Source organism: Haliaeetus albicilla, chromosome 6 (genome assembly GCF_947461875.1).
Source record: "Haliaeetus albicilla chromosome 6, bHalAlb1.1, whole genome shotgun sequence".
NCBI classification, from domain to species: Eukaryota; Metazoa; Chordata; class Aves; order Accipitriformes; family Accipitridae; genus Haliaeetus; species Haliaeetus albicilla.
The window spans coordinates 5583889-5599666 of record NC_091488.1 but is presented as its reverse complement, the minus strand read 5'-3'; the positions used below and the strand labels follow the sequence as shown (position 1 = coordinate 5599666).

Genomic DNA, 15778 nt, shown 5'->3' with positions numbered 1-15778 from the left:
CTTAAATTTGTTCTGTCTATTTTACAAAGTCTCCTAGAAGGACAATCGTTTAAAAGACTGCTGTACTGGATCTGCATATTCATCGCTCGCATTCATCAAGGAGCCCAGACCTCTTGCTGCTACTGGGGAAGCGTGCCAGTTGTTCAGAGCTGATTTCTTATTCTGGAAACACACACCTACTTCTTTCTCATTGAAGCTGATGTTAACATTAAAATACAGTTAAACACCTTTTCCGAATGGAGGCGTTTCTCTGGATCAGAGCTATTACCTCCAGCACTTTGTCCTGGGTATAATTTTCTTGCATTTGCCTGTCCTGAAAAGACAAAGAAGAAATGCACCGTCAGTGGAAGCTAAAATCCCTTCCTGTCCTTCAACTAAAAGATGGGAAAAGCACAAGAGAAAATACAACAAAAGTACTGACTAGACATCTTTTGATTTACAGATATATATTCATCTTAAATCATGTTTCGATTATAAATAAAATAGTGATAAACTGTTCCTTCATTGGTTTTTTATAAGGCTCTTAAGGTATCAAATGGCAACATGCATCGATAGATTTGTTTAGTTGCAAACCCAAGGTACCATGCATTCACAACTCATAGAGACTTATTATGATATCTGCTCTCATTTTTATACTTCACCTTTTAAATACTTACACAAAAATCAGCTTAAGCAGACCAAAAAACCACTCAGAGCACAGGCTGTGTTTTGCACATCACGTAATTCATTTTGGGGTTTATATGAAACAGTACCAAAGATCCGTACCGATTTCAAATGAGAGGTACTGCACTTACCGATGCCCCAGCATACCGAGCTATACGCGCTGTGCAATTTCAAATTGAGATGTGGTAGCAGATACCAGAAAACTGATGCATCTGTTTAAACTCCGGGTTCATTCCACGGAAAAGGTGCAGCCATGTTTCAGTGCTGGGTGAAAGGAGCTTCCAAATTGTCTGGAAAGCGTTGATGTATCTTATAGAATTTAAAGGCAATAGCTTTCTTTTTCTTAAAATCCAAGTACAAATCCTTCCTCATTGCATTTACTAAGTTGTCCAGGTTTCAGCTGGGATAGAGTTAATTTTCTTGCTAGTAGCTGGTATAGTGCTGTGTTTTGGATTCAGTATGAGAAGAATGTTGATAACACAGGGATGTTTTCCGTTGTTGCTAAGTAGTGTTTAGACTAAGGTCAAGGATTTTTCAGCTTCTCATGCCCAGCCAGCAAGAAGGCTGGAGGGGCACAAGAAGTTGGGAGGGGACACAGCCAGGGCAGCTGACCCAAACTGGCCAACGGGGTATTCCATACCATGGGGTGTCATGCCCAGTATATAAACTGGGGGGAGTTGGCCCAGGGGGATCGCTGCTTGGGAACTCACTGGGCATCAGTTGGCGAGTGGCGAGCAATTGCATTGTGCATCACTTGTTTTGTATATTCCAATCCTTTTATTATTATTGTCATTTTGTTATTGTTGTTATTATCATTATTAGTTTCTTCCTTTCTGTTCTGTTAAACTGTTCTTATCTCAGTCCTCGAGTTTTACTTTTTTTTTTTTTCCCAATTCTCTCCCCCATCCCACTGGGATGGGGGGAAGTGAGTGAGCGGCTGCGTGGTGCTTAGTTTCTGGCTGGGGTTAAACCATGACACTAAGCACATAGCAAGCACTGAAATAAATGCTGCTCTGAGATGAGTCAAAATTTTTCCCTGTGCAAGTTAATGTAAGAACAGAAGTACTGCCTGATATGAGCAGAATTTGTAGCAATTGTTTGAGGCTTGTGCTTGGGGAGGAACAGGGTAAATCACGCATGCACTGCTGTTGTGAGAGGTCTACGTCAGCCAGAAAGGGCGACCGGTGCAAGGGACTGACTGCTTCTTCTTCATTTCATAGTCATCACATCATTATCATCCTCCCACCAGCAGCCCTCGACTCCGCTCCACCAACACTCGCAAAGCAAATGGTGGACGAGGACGCGCACGCCCCGGTGACCCTCCCGCAACCCGCTCTCCCGAGCCTCAGCAAGTCCCCAGGACCACTGGGAAAACCTGGCTGGGTGGGAAATGCCACCAGAGTCAGCGGTGGTCGGCAGGTCCCCATCTCTGCGGCATCCCAGGCGTGACCCCCGCGCCGGGCGAGCCGCACCGCCAGTCCTGTGCCGGCGGCCACTGCACAGGATTTTCCGGCAACAGCTTCCCTGGAGCTACTGGAAACCCCAGTGGACAGCCAAGCCACTTTTATTCCCACTATTTGCACTTAATTGGCTGTTATTTAATGATGGGAAGGATAAAAAAGATGTCCTTGGGCACTGGCTAACTGCTTCTGCTGATGATGAAAATAAGGAGAACGCGTCCTGTCTTCTCTCGATCCCAATTCATAGTCTGGGGAACTGCTGGAGTAAACCATCTCTTTAGACGTAGCCATGGTCCAGTCAACATGCGCCCACATCCCTAAACCTTCTTCACTTCTTCCTGCTCACTCTGATGAAGTTTAAGCGTTTGAAAGTGTTATTAATGTGCAAACAAGCCCAGATCAGACCCCAGAGACCCAATCAACAGCCCACTACACAATCTTTTTTCTGGAGGAGCTACGTAAACATCACTTGGCTGATTTTAAATGACTAATCACGGCTTGGAATAGCAATGTTCTCATCAAAAATTGTTTCTTACCAGGGATTAAGTTCTGGGGTTTTAACTGCCTTTGGGGTATTTTACATAAGCACTGCTCCTTAACTCCATCAGGAGCAGCAGAAAGAGAATGAAGGTTATTTTGAAACTAAAATGGTCATGCAAGGCAACAAGCACTCTGGCTCAAAACTTGATCTGGAGCTGATGGGTCATCACAGTTAATGTGAAATAGATCTGTGATACAATATAAATCATACAACTCCCACTGGGCAGCCTGGAAAGCACAATAATTAAAAGGATTTTACATATTCATCCACCTACTCACATTTTCATTTTAGAATAGTCTGTGAACTTTTTGCATTTTAATAATGAACTGCCTTATTCACTGTTCTGCACCCCCATCAGAAAAAAAATCAAACTACAATTAAGATAATTATTCATCATATTATAGATTAAATCCTAAAAAGCAGAAATTACTATTAAATTAAAAATAGGGAGTCAGGAAAATAAAAATCAGCTATTCGACATATTATGACTGTATGGAACACTATAGTGTAAGTTTCTCTTTTAACACTTCACAAAGGGAAGTAATGGAAAAATAATTAACTTCAAGTAAAATAATCCTGACATACTCACACTACTCTACACCACAGAGAAAAAAAAAAGGTACATAGAAATAAAGAGAAGATAAACTCTAGTAGACCCAACAGATTTTCTATCTAAAAGCTGTTTCCCCAAGTCCAGTTAGAGGACAGAAAAATGCTGCCAAGTCCAACAGCTCAAACACTACATGATTTGAAAAATAGATTTTTTTTTAATCTTCTTCTTGTGCTTGAGAAAAGGTGAAAACTGGATGCTTTAAAATATGTTTATATATATAACCACACCTGCAAGTAATAATTTTAGTCCAGAACTCTAAGTACTGTGAAACTTGTATTAAAATAATTCAAGTTAACAATGGCAATCCCATTAGGTGGAAAAGTGATCCCTAGGGAGGGAGAAAGTGGAAAAGCAAAGAACTGATGGCCACAAAACCAGCTGCAGTGCCCTGGAGGAAGGGAATAAATCCTATATATCGCCCGTGCCCCTTAGAGTATACACCTACCTACCTCCATTTGGTAAATACACTGTCCCTGGGGCAGTAATGAGATGTCATGAATTTCCTTACCAGTTAAAAGGCTAATTGCAGCAGAGAGGCTGTGGCAGTGAAAAACATCCACTCCCACCCCACTGGGATGAGTAATTTCCTAATGAAGAGCTTTAGCTTCCACCCCAGAATCATGGCTGTATCGTTGAAACCTGTTTTGGGTATAGCTGTAAATAATTAAATGCCGCTGGCTGCAACTCATTTATTGACCACGCAGGAGTGCCACCAGGGCTTTTCCTAATTCATTAATAAGGAGCAGCGGAGTCTCGTATTGCCAAATGGGTGAGCAGTAATCAGGAGGAAAGCATGTGCATTGGGTGAAGGAGTACGGCAGAACAGCGAATTCATCTTTAATATAATACTGGATACCGTAACACCCAGATAATACTGGATCCTGACTATATGAGGCAACAAAAAGAAGCCGGCTGACAATTCTTCCGTTTGAGTGAGTTTTGTGACCTTTTCCAGCCGCATCCTCAGTAATGGCGCTTTGGCTCCGACTGGAGCTAATCCTGCAAAATCTGATCTTCATATATTGGACTGCCCAAAATAAATCCCTCTTTGCCTGACAACATCTCTTTCCTGGGGAGAGCAACCAACAGCAGCTGTTGCAAAGGGCACAGCCATTCTTTTTTCTTATTTCTCAGAAACCGTCAAACTTTCTTCATCTGCAAAGATAAAACCAGAAGAACAGGAGGGAGAAAGGCTGCCAGGCGTTCTCTCCCCACAGAAGCAGGGTGAGGGTCCAGATGGAGAACCCCCAGCTCCTTGTTCCTGTTCTGAAACGGGAATGCTTTTACCGACGTGGAGTCCACACTCAAGGTGATGGAGTAGATACGCAAACCCAACTTCATAAACAATCAGCTGTTAGCAGCCTTCTGAATGGAGAAAATGTTTGTGGTTTTTTTTCAGGGCCGGAGAAGAGAGGGGCATCTTGGAGATGCCTGGGCAAAGGTTGTGGCTCAGTGTAATTTCAAGCACCACAACGATGAGAACCCACACCTTATGCACTACAAACCCTCTAACTTCAAAATATAATTAAAAAAAAAAAAAAGGAGGCATGGATCCTACTTACGTCCTTTTTCTTCACTATGGAACATCAGTTCATTCCAAACTCCAGGCAGTATCCAAGATTAAATACCCACAGAGAGAAAGAAATTACTTAATTATACTTTAACGGCTACTTTGTGCCTACAGACTATTAGGTCTGTGCGTAACCTTGGCACTGGAACTTCATGACTTCTGAGTGAAAATTTGTAACATTAACAGTCTTAGGGGAATTTCTGTAAACGAGAATTACCACACCTCTTGGGTTTTTTTTTTATTATGAAAGAGCTCGCTGTCTTTCCTCATATGTGTTTAGTACTACACAGTTACTGCAAACTAGTTTGGCAGTCCTGACCTACAGTGTGTAAATGAACTGCTCATATGCTGATGTTATCTTTGCTTCTATTGGAAGGTAGTACAGCTGTGACTCAGGTATTTGCATAAATATTTAAATTACAATTTCAACATTTTCATTTTGAGAATACTGTGCCAAATGCTGCTGTGATAGCTTCAAAAATGCTACTTTGAAAGGCAAGTGGGAACAACTGATTCTTTTTAAATGAAACTATAACAAAATCTTCCAACAATTTCAGATATTCAAGGATATTCTGTAACCCAGTATCATCTCAATGTTATGACCTTCAACCATCCTGTTGCTTGTTACATTGATCTACTACTGCGTTAAGCTGGGTTCTGAACTGCTAAAAATCTGGTATGTTTTTTTCTATCTTTCTTAAGTGCTTATCTATCTCTCACAACAAATAATAAAACCGTACCTGCATATTCCAATAAAAAACGTGCACATAAATTGGGACTCGGTATTTCGCATACTCATGAGTAAACAAATAACCTACCTCAAGAATAGCAAATAGCATTCCAAGAGCTACAGATCCAGGCTTCTTTAGATGGAAAGATTATGGCTTGGATGCTGGTATGGCTATTAAGAAGCTTGTTTGTATAGAGTTCCAATAATAGACCAGATATTGTATTAGCTTTTGTTGAACAAAAGTTCTTTATACGTATAAATTTCTGGTACTAAGTACATTAATAAAGTTCTCATCTCATAATACTCCAGCTTGATGAATCATGAAATTGGAGTATGCTCTTGTGCAGCACAGCTAAGGGCAAGGCTGTAATTTTGCCGTGTGAAAGGAAGACACCAGAGCCTCACGAGCAGAGGGAGAAGTCTCATATTGAGCAATTACATGTGACCTAAAGTTTCTGTGTGATGCGATATATAAATGCCCTTTTCTTTTTGGAGGGGGTGTGTGTGTGTGTGTTTCTGACTCACACAACTGATTTTGATATAGGGGACTAAAGACTTTGTAAAGACTGTGGATGAAGGCTGTATCCTTGGCATAATTACGCAGCACCAGATGTGCAGAATACAACTGGGAGCTACAGAGAGACAGAACAAACAAGAATCTGGCAGGCACCCTCCACGCATACACGTACCCCCACGCTTCTTCCTTAAAATAACAGAAATACCTTCCGCTCCTGGCTAGTCCCCCCTGCAATGTTTTCTATTCCATGAACATTTCCTCCCCCAGCTCAGAATGGCTTTTTAATCTGTGGCAATTACCAGACCATGGTGTAAGAGCAAAAACCGTTTGGCCTGTTGGTCGGCCATGTTGTTCAGATCAAACCTGTTTTACGACCATGTTCCTTTTCGTCGTTTTACTTGTGTTTTCCTGCTTTTTCCTGAATATGGAGGGACTTGAAGAAATGTAGTTTCTAATCCAGTCCTTGAAACTGAATGTATCAGTGAAACGCAGGATGCAGTACTGCAGGTATTTGATCTGTGTATTTGAGTAAGTTAAAGCATGTGTCTGTGATACTTAGAGACGGTGCTCTGTTGTTTAATATGCATCAGCGTATACTAATGCCTCATGTAAAAAACATCAATGAAAATGTGTCTGAAAGATAATGTGCAAGAATAAACTGACAGCTTACAACAATTTATTTAGGGTATTTTAATACCAAGTTAATGCATTTCTCAAGTAAGAATTTATAAATCTGGTAATTTATAGAAAAAAATAAATCACAGCTTCACAAAAAGCTAACTTTCAACAGTTTGTCCCCTCCCCCCCCAAGATGCAGTTTACAATATATTTCAACTATGTTGGTAGAAAGTCATCAGTGGTGTGAAATTCTTAAAAAATATTTGCAACAGGAATTGAAAATAAAATAATGATTTTTACTCAGTGAAAAAGTAACAGGAATTGTGTTTCCCAGTAAAAGATACGTCAGAAAAGCAGCAAAAAAAATCTCCCTCCTACTTATTATGTGCTACCTTTCCCCCTGCTACATACGTCATTGGCAAAGGCAACACTTCAGCATTAATCGTTCCCAGGTTCAGTACTTCAGTGTTTTTGGCAAGAAGTCGTACTCAGAAGTCCCGTGGTTGAGGTGTGTGCTGCCCTCGCCCTGCGTGCTCCAAAGGCTGCTGTTACTCCTGTTCTTGGGGTAAGGTGGGATCAGCAACAGCTCCCAGTAAAGCTAAGGAGCATAAAGATTTTTCTATGGGTTCCTGTTCATTTTTCACTCTTTCTTCACCTCTCCAATACAAACTGGAAAACCCAGAAATTTTAGTTGTCACACCTCACATTTGAGTATTTACAGGAGATATGGGATTTGAATGATATATTTTCACCCATGCACAAAAAAATCCCTTCTGTGGAATTTATACACGCAACCACAGGACAAAAAATGTTCCTTCTCTAACTTCTTAACTAAAAGTCACATTTTCAAAGGTCATTGCACTTGATAATAAAAAGGCAATTAATATGCATTTGATATTAAATATATTGTACAGACTTGAACTTCTGTGCAATCCATTGCTTCAGACACACACATATTTAACATCTTTTTAAAAATTAAGCCTCTAATCATAGTTTAACAAAGAAAAAACTTTTTAAAGACTATTTTTTAAAGACAAAAATCTTTAAGAACAAACGCACACAAAAAAAAGCTCCCTTTAACTCCTAGTGCATTTAAACACATCTTTGAAATTCTCCATGTTGTTCCCACATTTAACCTCGCTATCATTCTATACTGATCTAATGACAGTATACAAGAACACATTTTCTCTTAGCTAACCAATAAGGCTGACATTCATCATGCTGTTGGTACAAACAGGAAAGCTGAAGATAAGATTATCGCCTCACTCCGTTACCTGTGGAGGACAAAAAGTTTCAAAGTGGACGCAACTCACTTGTCACGCATGTTGCCTGTGAATTCCAGTAGCCCACTTCAGATGCCAAGTGCTTACTCTTCCAAGCCAGGGTTTTGGGTTGTCTCAGCGTATTTTGTGACAACTTGCTGTTAAAACTATGGACATGGAAACTGAAAGGGAGATTTTGGTCCCTGAGATATACTCAGTGAGATCAAGAACTAAAGCACTGATATTTAATTTGGAGTGGACCCTGTCTAAGAAAAACTAAGTTAGCTTCAACTTTCAAAAGTTTAACAAATAGTCACTAAAATATCCTTAAGCAGGATGACAGAATATATGCAGTATTGGTCAAGAAAAGTGCATTGTACAGAGTAGTTTTAAGAGTTATCAGTTGCTGAGGACCAAGAAGCTGTCCTGTCAATAGCATGCTGTATCAAACTTGTCTTTCCAAACTAACACAAAAGCACAAGAACATGAAACATGACCTTAACCGAAATATCTATTTGCTCCTATCTCTTTAAATGTACAGACTTAAGTGTCTTAAATACTTATAATGGGCAAACTGACTGCATATGCCAGAAGCCAAACCAAACTTTTTAACTTTGTAATTGATCATTTCAACAGTACTCTGTGGACCATATCAGCAACCTCTTCATTGCCAAACCAGTGGCGATGTGTGCTACTGAAAATACATTTTGAGCTAGTGTTTAAAAGGTTTATACCACTGAAGGTGTTTCAGACCAGCAGCCACTACAATAAAACATCTTTGGCAACCATAGACATATGAAAGATAATTCACAGCAGCTGGAAGAATTGTAAGGTGTTTACAAAGTTCTACAGTGCACCATTAGCTCTCTGCAGTGTGTTGTATAAAGTACCAAACCCCTGAAAAGGACAGCTAAACATCTGACGTCATTACCTCAGAAGTTGCAGGGTTTTGTTATACCAACTTTCTCAAACAAAGCTAGGGCTTGTGAAATTTTAGAGGATGATGTGAGAGAGTCCACGCAAAGGCCTCCACTGCAGTTGGAGTTGATGAGGAAGGGAGCAGAGTAATGAAGGGCTGAAGACGAAAGTTTCAGTGTACCACTGGGAGGTTACTCAGGGACTGGCAACAGATGGATTCATGAATGTATTTAGTCACACAAGTAGTATAATCACATTGGTGGTGGAATCTCTTCAGACAACAAAACAAAACGAAACAAAGAAATCAGCTGCATCCAGAGAGTCCACTAAGCAGTCTCATTTACCAGTACCTTAAATAAGAAAGAATGTGCATTAGTAACATAGAATTTACTCTAAAGCATTAATAACACTCTATAACACAGATGAGCTATGAGAGGAATTCAGTGTAACCATCTTTGTTTTCAATTAATGCAGTTATAAATTAGATGTATCTTGTGACACCAGATAAGCCAGCACTTAAGTGTGTGGGATATGCATATAGCAGGAGAGAAGAGACCACACTATTGAGATGGGTAAATTTTTGACAAGTAGAAGAATTGAAGGAAGGTACTCTAAGCTTATTTTTTCTGAATATGAGCTCAGCTTTCAGCAATTTGGGAAATATTATTGCAACTAACTTGCAGAACTGCATAGCGATCCCTGTATGTAAATTAGTAGGCAATTTGACAGTAACTATCACAGCGCAAGAAACTAAAAAGGAAAAACAGAATCTTAAAAAAAAAAAATCCAAAGGGTATTTAAGCAGGAAGAATACAGCATTACTATCAGCATTGACACCTTATTCTGTGAGAACAAAGTCAAAGAATTGTATACCCCAGAAGTCACATAAGATCCCGTAGATATCCAATCCCTACTTATATCTCACGTGAGAGCTGCCAGTTTAAGCATGCAAAGGCATTTCTTTAAATTTGAGTCTAATAAAATATAGTATCACTTTCAGTTAACTCCCACCCACCAAAAAAGTACAGCTACACAATATGTTGAAACCTCTCAGATGTCCACTTCCAAAACTAGTGTGAAAAACTTAATAGAGTCTTAGCACAAGGACACCAGTCACTACACACTACTTGCTTTAATAGTGAAATAAACCAAAACGTTTGGCCCTTTCTCCTCTGGGAGACAAGAATGAAGATCATAAAGTAAGCTACAAGTAATTGACCTGATTTTGATGAAATTACAAAATGATATAATGAAATACAGTATTGTTCTTCATATTCAGTCAAGAGGTGCTGCATGAGAAGGCAGTTAGTTTAGCAGTTCTGCAAATGGGTTTTTGCCACGTTAGTGTTCTCTATTCTGCCACAGCAGATTTTTCCTTTGCATTTCAGTAGCTGTAAAATCATGGCCCTGCCCTACAGAGACATGTTCAACAACAGCACTGTTGCCATGCAAGACTTACTGCTGTTTCAGCACATGAAGGATGAATTCAATCCTCAGTAGATTCAATCCTCAAACCTACTATACTGATGGCTGCATTGGAGTTCCAGTGTTTCATTAAAAGAGAAAATGTAACAAATTAATTAATGGAGTTCCTGTACTGAATTAGAAGGAAAGTCTGGCCAGGTAGTTCTGGCTTTTAAAAGCAAAAGGATATTTACCAGAGTAAATATCTAAGGGGGAAGCAGCCCTGCTCCAATCAGCAACACAAATTCTGTATGTCATGTCCTATTCTAACACATAGCTGAGCAAAACTACAACCTGTACATATCATCACTGATGCTATTCCTTGTTAGACATCATCATTTTTAAAACAAGTAACAGCTGGAAATTTCTTGCAACTTCTCCTGTCCCCAAGCTTACCATGTAAATAATATGCCAATATATTGGTATATAAAGTATCTATATCGGTATATATAGTAACTATATATATATATAGTAACAGTAACTATACCAATAGTTATCTGTAGTTAACTATACTAATAGTTACTGTTATCTGAAAACAAGGGCGAAAATGGGTTCTGAAGGCCAGAGGGAGTTGAGATGAAAATGTTTTCCACTTGTGGGTCAGAAAGTCACTGGCAAGCTTAGGGAAAGGACAAAAAAAAAAAATCTCTTTTTATGACTTCCAGCAGTGCAAGTTTAGATATTTAGAATCATAGAATCATAGAATCATTTAGGTTGGAAAAGACCTTCAAGATCATCGAGTCCAACCATGTATAGGCAGGTTACTGATTAGTAGTTTTTAAAAAGCAATAAGCCCAGTATTTAAGTTGCTTATCTGCCCACTTAACACTGATCTTCATATTATTTTAGGTGTCCTCCATGTGGTGAAGAACCTGACCTGGAATTAATATTCAAGTTGCTTAGTTCAGCTTGTTAAAAATTTACCCACTTATTCACAGCTGGTTTTATTTTATTCTTCATAATCAAGATACATTCCAGAGTTAGTAAATCAATGCCAATTCAGTTTGATTTTTGCCTAGCATTTGTTTAGTTTGATTTTAGTTCTCCTACAAGCTCAGACAGTCTCTTCCACGCAAGGAAAATTACAATTGAATAGTTAATTCAGGCTGAATGAGTAGAAACAAAATACAAACACATCATCACAGGAGCTTGCTAGAGTCCTCAATTGTCTGTTTAATTAACACCCCCCGCCCATCCCACCAAAACCAAAACAAAGAAAGAAAACTAAACAACCACCCCCAAAAAGCTTACTAAGCAGCAACAATGGCTATACTGTAAAATATTTTCTTTGGAATGAAATTATGAAACACAACAACAAAGAACAAATGGCATCACCATATAAACTTCTTTTTCTTATCATAAGAATATCTTAATGAAATGTCTTACTTCTGGCATAAGTAACTAGCCATCATTTATATTAAGAACTTTCTTTTAAAATAAAACATATATTAATAGGTTGAAGATGCATCTTCATTGCATATGCACACAGTCCCTTTCCCCAGTTTTGCAGATAGGCCTTTTAGGGTCTCTTCTCTTTACACAAAATGAATTCACTTATCCATCAAGAACAAAGTACAAAAAGAATATTCTATAGATTTAGCAGATGAAGATTTCTGACCATGCTATAGCTCCAAGGGGAGCAGAAAAATGAAAGGGGTGCATGAAGCCTTTCAGGGACAGAAGAAAAGTCTTTACTTTATTCAAACAAGATCCTCAAAATAAATTTAAACTTTATGAGAAGAAATATAAGATAAAGGATGGAACCTTATTCTAACTGCAGTGCATGCTGTAATGCAGGCAATGCAAAACTCTGCTAGGCTGCTCCAACCTATATGCCTTTTATACACTGTGTACAGTCTGCATAGCTAGACAAAGGGAGGGAGGAGTTCAAGGTTTCATGTGCATCTAACAATTACGAATTTCATGGCACATGAGGATGAATTCAAGATGGCATTCACTTGGTTCCCTTAGGTATCATATGTCTAATTCATATCCTCAGACACTCGTGTGCATGAACAACAAAAAGCATCAGTCATTTTTGCTAAAAAGAAACAGACGGAATACAAAAAAACCCAATACTTAAACTAGTGTAGATAGCTTTTAAAGTGATCTAGTTCAAATAATAACTAACCTGAGACGTACTTTGCTCCGATTAACATTATCATGCTACTCATAATAAAAAAACCCAAAGGCAGACTACAGAAGATACTAGTGTCACCTGATGTCATCCAGGGGAAGGTGTTTCCAGTCAAGCAAATCAAAAGAGAAATATATATATATAAATTGCAATATATGTGTTAAAAACCATATGAACAGCAAAAAGTAACAAATGTAGTGACATTTGCAGAAAAACTAAAAAAGATTATGCATAACCCCCACAATAATTCAAAACAGGCTCTCAATATAAGAGTTCAAATCCAAATTCCACTGTTAGCAATAGTAATTGAGTTGAGCCCATTTCTAGCATTCTTCAATCTTAAACACTCCCAGCAGGCAGAGACAAAGTTTCAAAGCAAGAACTAAGGAAAATAACATTTTCCTGTCCAGTGTTATAATCACTGAGGCTAAGTTTTGATAAACATATTTCACATGAGCTGAAGAACATGATCTAGTTTTATTTTCTGCAAGGCAGAATTTTCTATCCTTCAAAAGGAAATAAAGATATGTAAGTAAGATACGCATCAAGCACTTGGGATTTTAGGATCCATAACAGAGAATTTAGATGTAAGGCTACTAAACCATAATAGACCATACTGAAGTGAATCTTGTTACTTAGCATAAGTTACCTATTTCCCTTCCAAATAGCCTTGGCAGAATTGTTTGTATAACCAATGTGTTAAATAAAATACGTAAACCAACATATAGGATGGTAAAAAGAAAATTTTAGCTTTAGCTTTCAAGAATAAAGTAAGAGACTTCATGCAGCTTGAGGGCTGCAACTGTGGATTGTGGGCAGAGTTTCCATTTTGAGGATTCTTTACTTAATACTTTCATTCTAATAGTTTTTCCAACAATAGGGAAATGAAATTAAGATAAAGACCATAAATGATGTGTTGTAGGATGATTCAGGACTCAAACCTCATCCTGAAAAAGTGCTGAAATATAAATTCAAATTATAGATCATAGAAGACTGCAGGTTTTATTTAATTCAAACCTGACAGATGAAAAAGCCCTCTACGTCAAAAGAAAGATCTTGTTCAGTCCCTCAAAAGTGTTTGTATATTCTCTGTGTGTGAACAACAGGTCTATGAAATTCTTCACTTTATGATAACTTCTTGCTCTTAGCCCTTCTTGGTCAGATTTTGATGTGGCTATCAATCCCTCCTTCCTATACAGCAAATAATAAAAGCAAGATGTAGCAAGAAAAATCACAGGATGAAACTTTTCTCCTTTGCAACATGAGGTTATAGTATAAGAAAGTTTACAAAATCCCTGCACTGTCTTAGAATTGTGCTGTATCTCTTCTTCTAGGTAAGATTTTTTTCTTTTGTAAACCAATACTATTCTGCAAAACCTGCAGTTAGTCTGGATTTCATGTCCTCTGTTTTTAGAGCCCTACAAGATGTTGCTTGTGCCCTCTTTTCAAGAGGAAGACCTATCTATCTATTCTCCTGCTTTGTTTTCACAGTGGTTTTAAGTAGTAATTTTTAAATCATTGGAATAGTCCAGAGATGGTACGAACAGTAAAGGTCACCAAACTCAAGATCAGCTACCTAGGCTAACTGGCTAATTAGTAATACTTGACCTGCATTAATTTCTGGTTTACCATTTGAAGGAGCTTCAGATGTCTCCCAGCCCATAGATTTCAGCACAGCTTTCTTCCATCTGGCATAGCGATATTCACTTTCTGAAATTAAGAAATCAGCAAACAGAAAAGCCTCTCAATGCATACGAATACAACTACAAGTATTTAAGAAGCAAAGACTACAATATTAGCTTTCCACTCTTTTGCACAGTATAGTTTGTCTGCACAGAACAAGTATTATAAAATGCTGTTTTGAATACAAACCCCACCCCCACCCCAAACCCCCAAACAACCCAAACCCCCACAATTATGCACAGTTAGGAGAAATAAACCTTAAAAACCATTTTCTGCATGTTCACCAATAAGAAGATTTACAAGTAGGACAAAATGAAGCAATTGTTATTCATGCAGAAGCCCTTCAGTGTTGAAAATACTGTCTTGAAGTAGGGATTATAGCAGTAATTATAATCAAAATGGTAAGACAAAATTCTGTAACAAAAATTAAGAAATAACTGAAAAGACGAAAATGCATTTGTCTTGCACATGGATTAATTATGTCAAGAACATGCTTTTCATCTCTAGAAGCACTTAAGAACTGATGAAAAAGATAGTCAGCTAAAAAACAATGATTAATGTAGGCTTTTTATACCCAAAAGAAAAGTCTCTCCAAAACAGTCAGTCTGTCCTTTTTTCATCTGTGAAAACTCACAAATGCACAGGAGCTTTAGGAGACATCTTTCTCAGTAAAAACCTTTCAAGGTTTCTTTGATTTTGCTTCCTATAAATCAAAAACTACTAACTGCAACGCCCAGTGACAAGCTGCTTTCAAAAAGAAGAAAGAAAAAAACCCCAACACATTTCCTTGTGGAGTTAAGTTGTTTTAACCATTTCCCAGTCTTACTAGTCAATAAACGGACAAAACAGCAAGTGAAATGCACTTTTCTCTAAACCAAACACTACAAATCTGATCTTCAATGTTTTTGAGGCTATTCACATATAGCTGTTTTTCTATCAGCATGTTAGACTGCAACAAAGAAAAAAAATGATCTGTTGGACATAAAACATTAAGTTTGCAACTTCTTAGATAACATGAAAGGGTTTTACCCTCTGGGTTGATCTGTGGTTCAAATCGTTCACATGTCACTGCTGTCAAATCTCCAGGATTCAGACTCCAAATTCCAACTCCTTCTGCAGCTCCTGCTGCCATAGCAGCTCCTAGAGCTGTTGTTTCAGGCATTGATGGCTTTACTGAAGTAAATTGCAGAGAAGGCCATGATGATTTTTAATGAAAGTCACCTTGATGACATCAGAACTAAAGATTTACATATATATCTAGAAAGATATATATTTTCTACAACTGCTATATGCTTCGTTTAAGTTTACCAACTGCAAACCTCATTTTATTGCCATTCACATGGTTATGAGGCTAACTTCACCTATGAGTCGTCCAAGTCTTTGAAATATCTCAGATGACTACTTCCTTCAAGACTGAATCATGCAATTGCTTATTTTCATACCACGTGCAGGGCTGCTGACTTCGACCATCAGTTTTCTTAGAGTACTCCTGTTAATAATATACTATTTTCTTGTCTTCTTGCTCCCTCCTCAAAGCAGTGATTACTGGCTAACTTATCAGTCTTGTTACCATGGTCTAGATGTTGTGTTATTAAAAGCACT

The 15778-nt window shown here is 38.3% G+C and overlaps 1 protein-coding gene across 6 annotated transcripts in view; it reads right to left on the bottom strand.

Moving 5' to 3' along the window:
- Positions 1-6769: 6769 nt before the first annotated feature.
- Positions 6770-15778, bottom strand: part of GK (glycerol kinase) — a 37724-nt gene continuing 28715 nt past the window's right edge. For 2 of the 6 annotated variants that reach the window (XM_069784876.1, XM_069784877.1), the window contains 5 exons: positions 15206-15349; positions 14123-14203; positions 12488-12574; positions 10352-10422; positions 6770-9242 (listed from right to left, as the gene is read on the bottom strand). In XM_069784876.1, coding sequence (XP_069640977.1) covers positions 10379-10422; positions 12488-12574; positions 14123-14203; positions 15206-15349 — 356 coding nt within the window. In that variant the 3' untranslated portion in view covers positions 6770-9242; positions 10352-10378. Of the gene's footprint in view, positions 9243-10351; positions 10423-12482; positions 12575-14122; positions 14204-15205; positions 15350-15778 lie in introns of those variants that run through there. The other 4 variants (XM_069784879.1, XM_069784881.1, XM_069784882.1 and 1 more) reach the window with 4 other exon arrangements.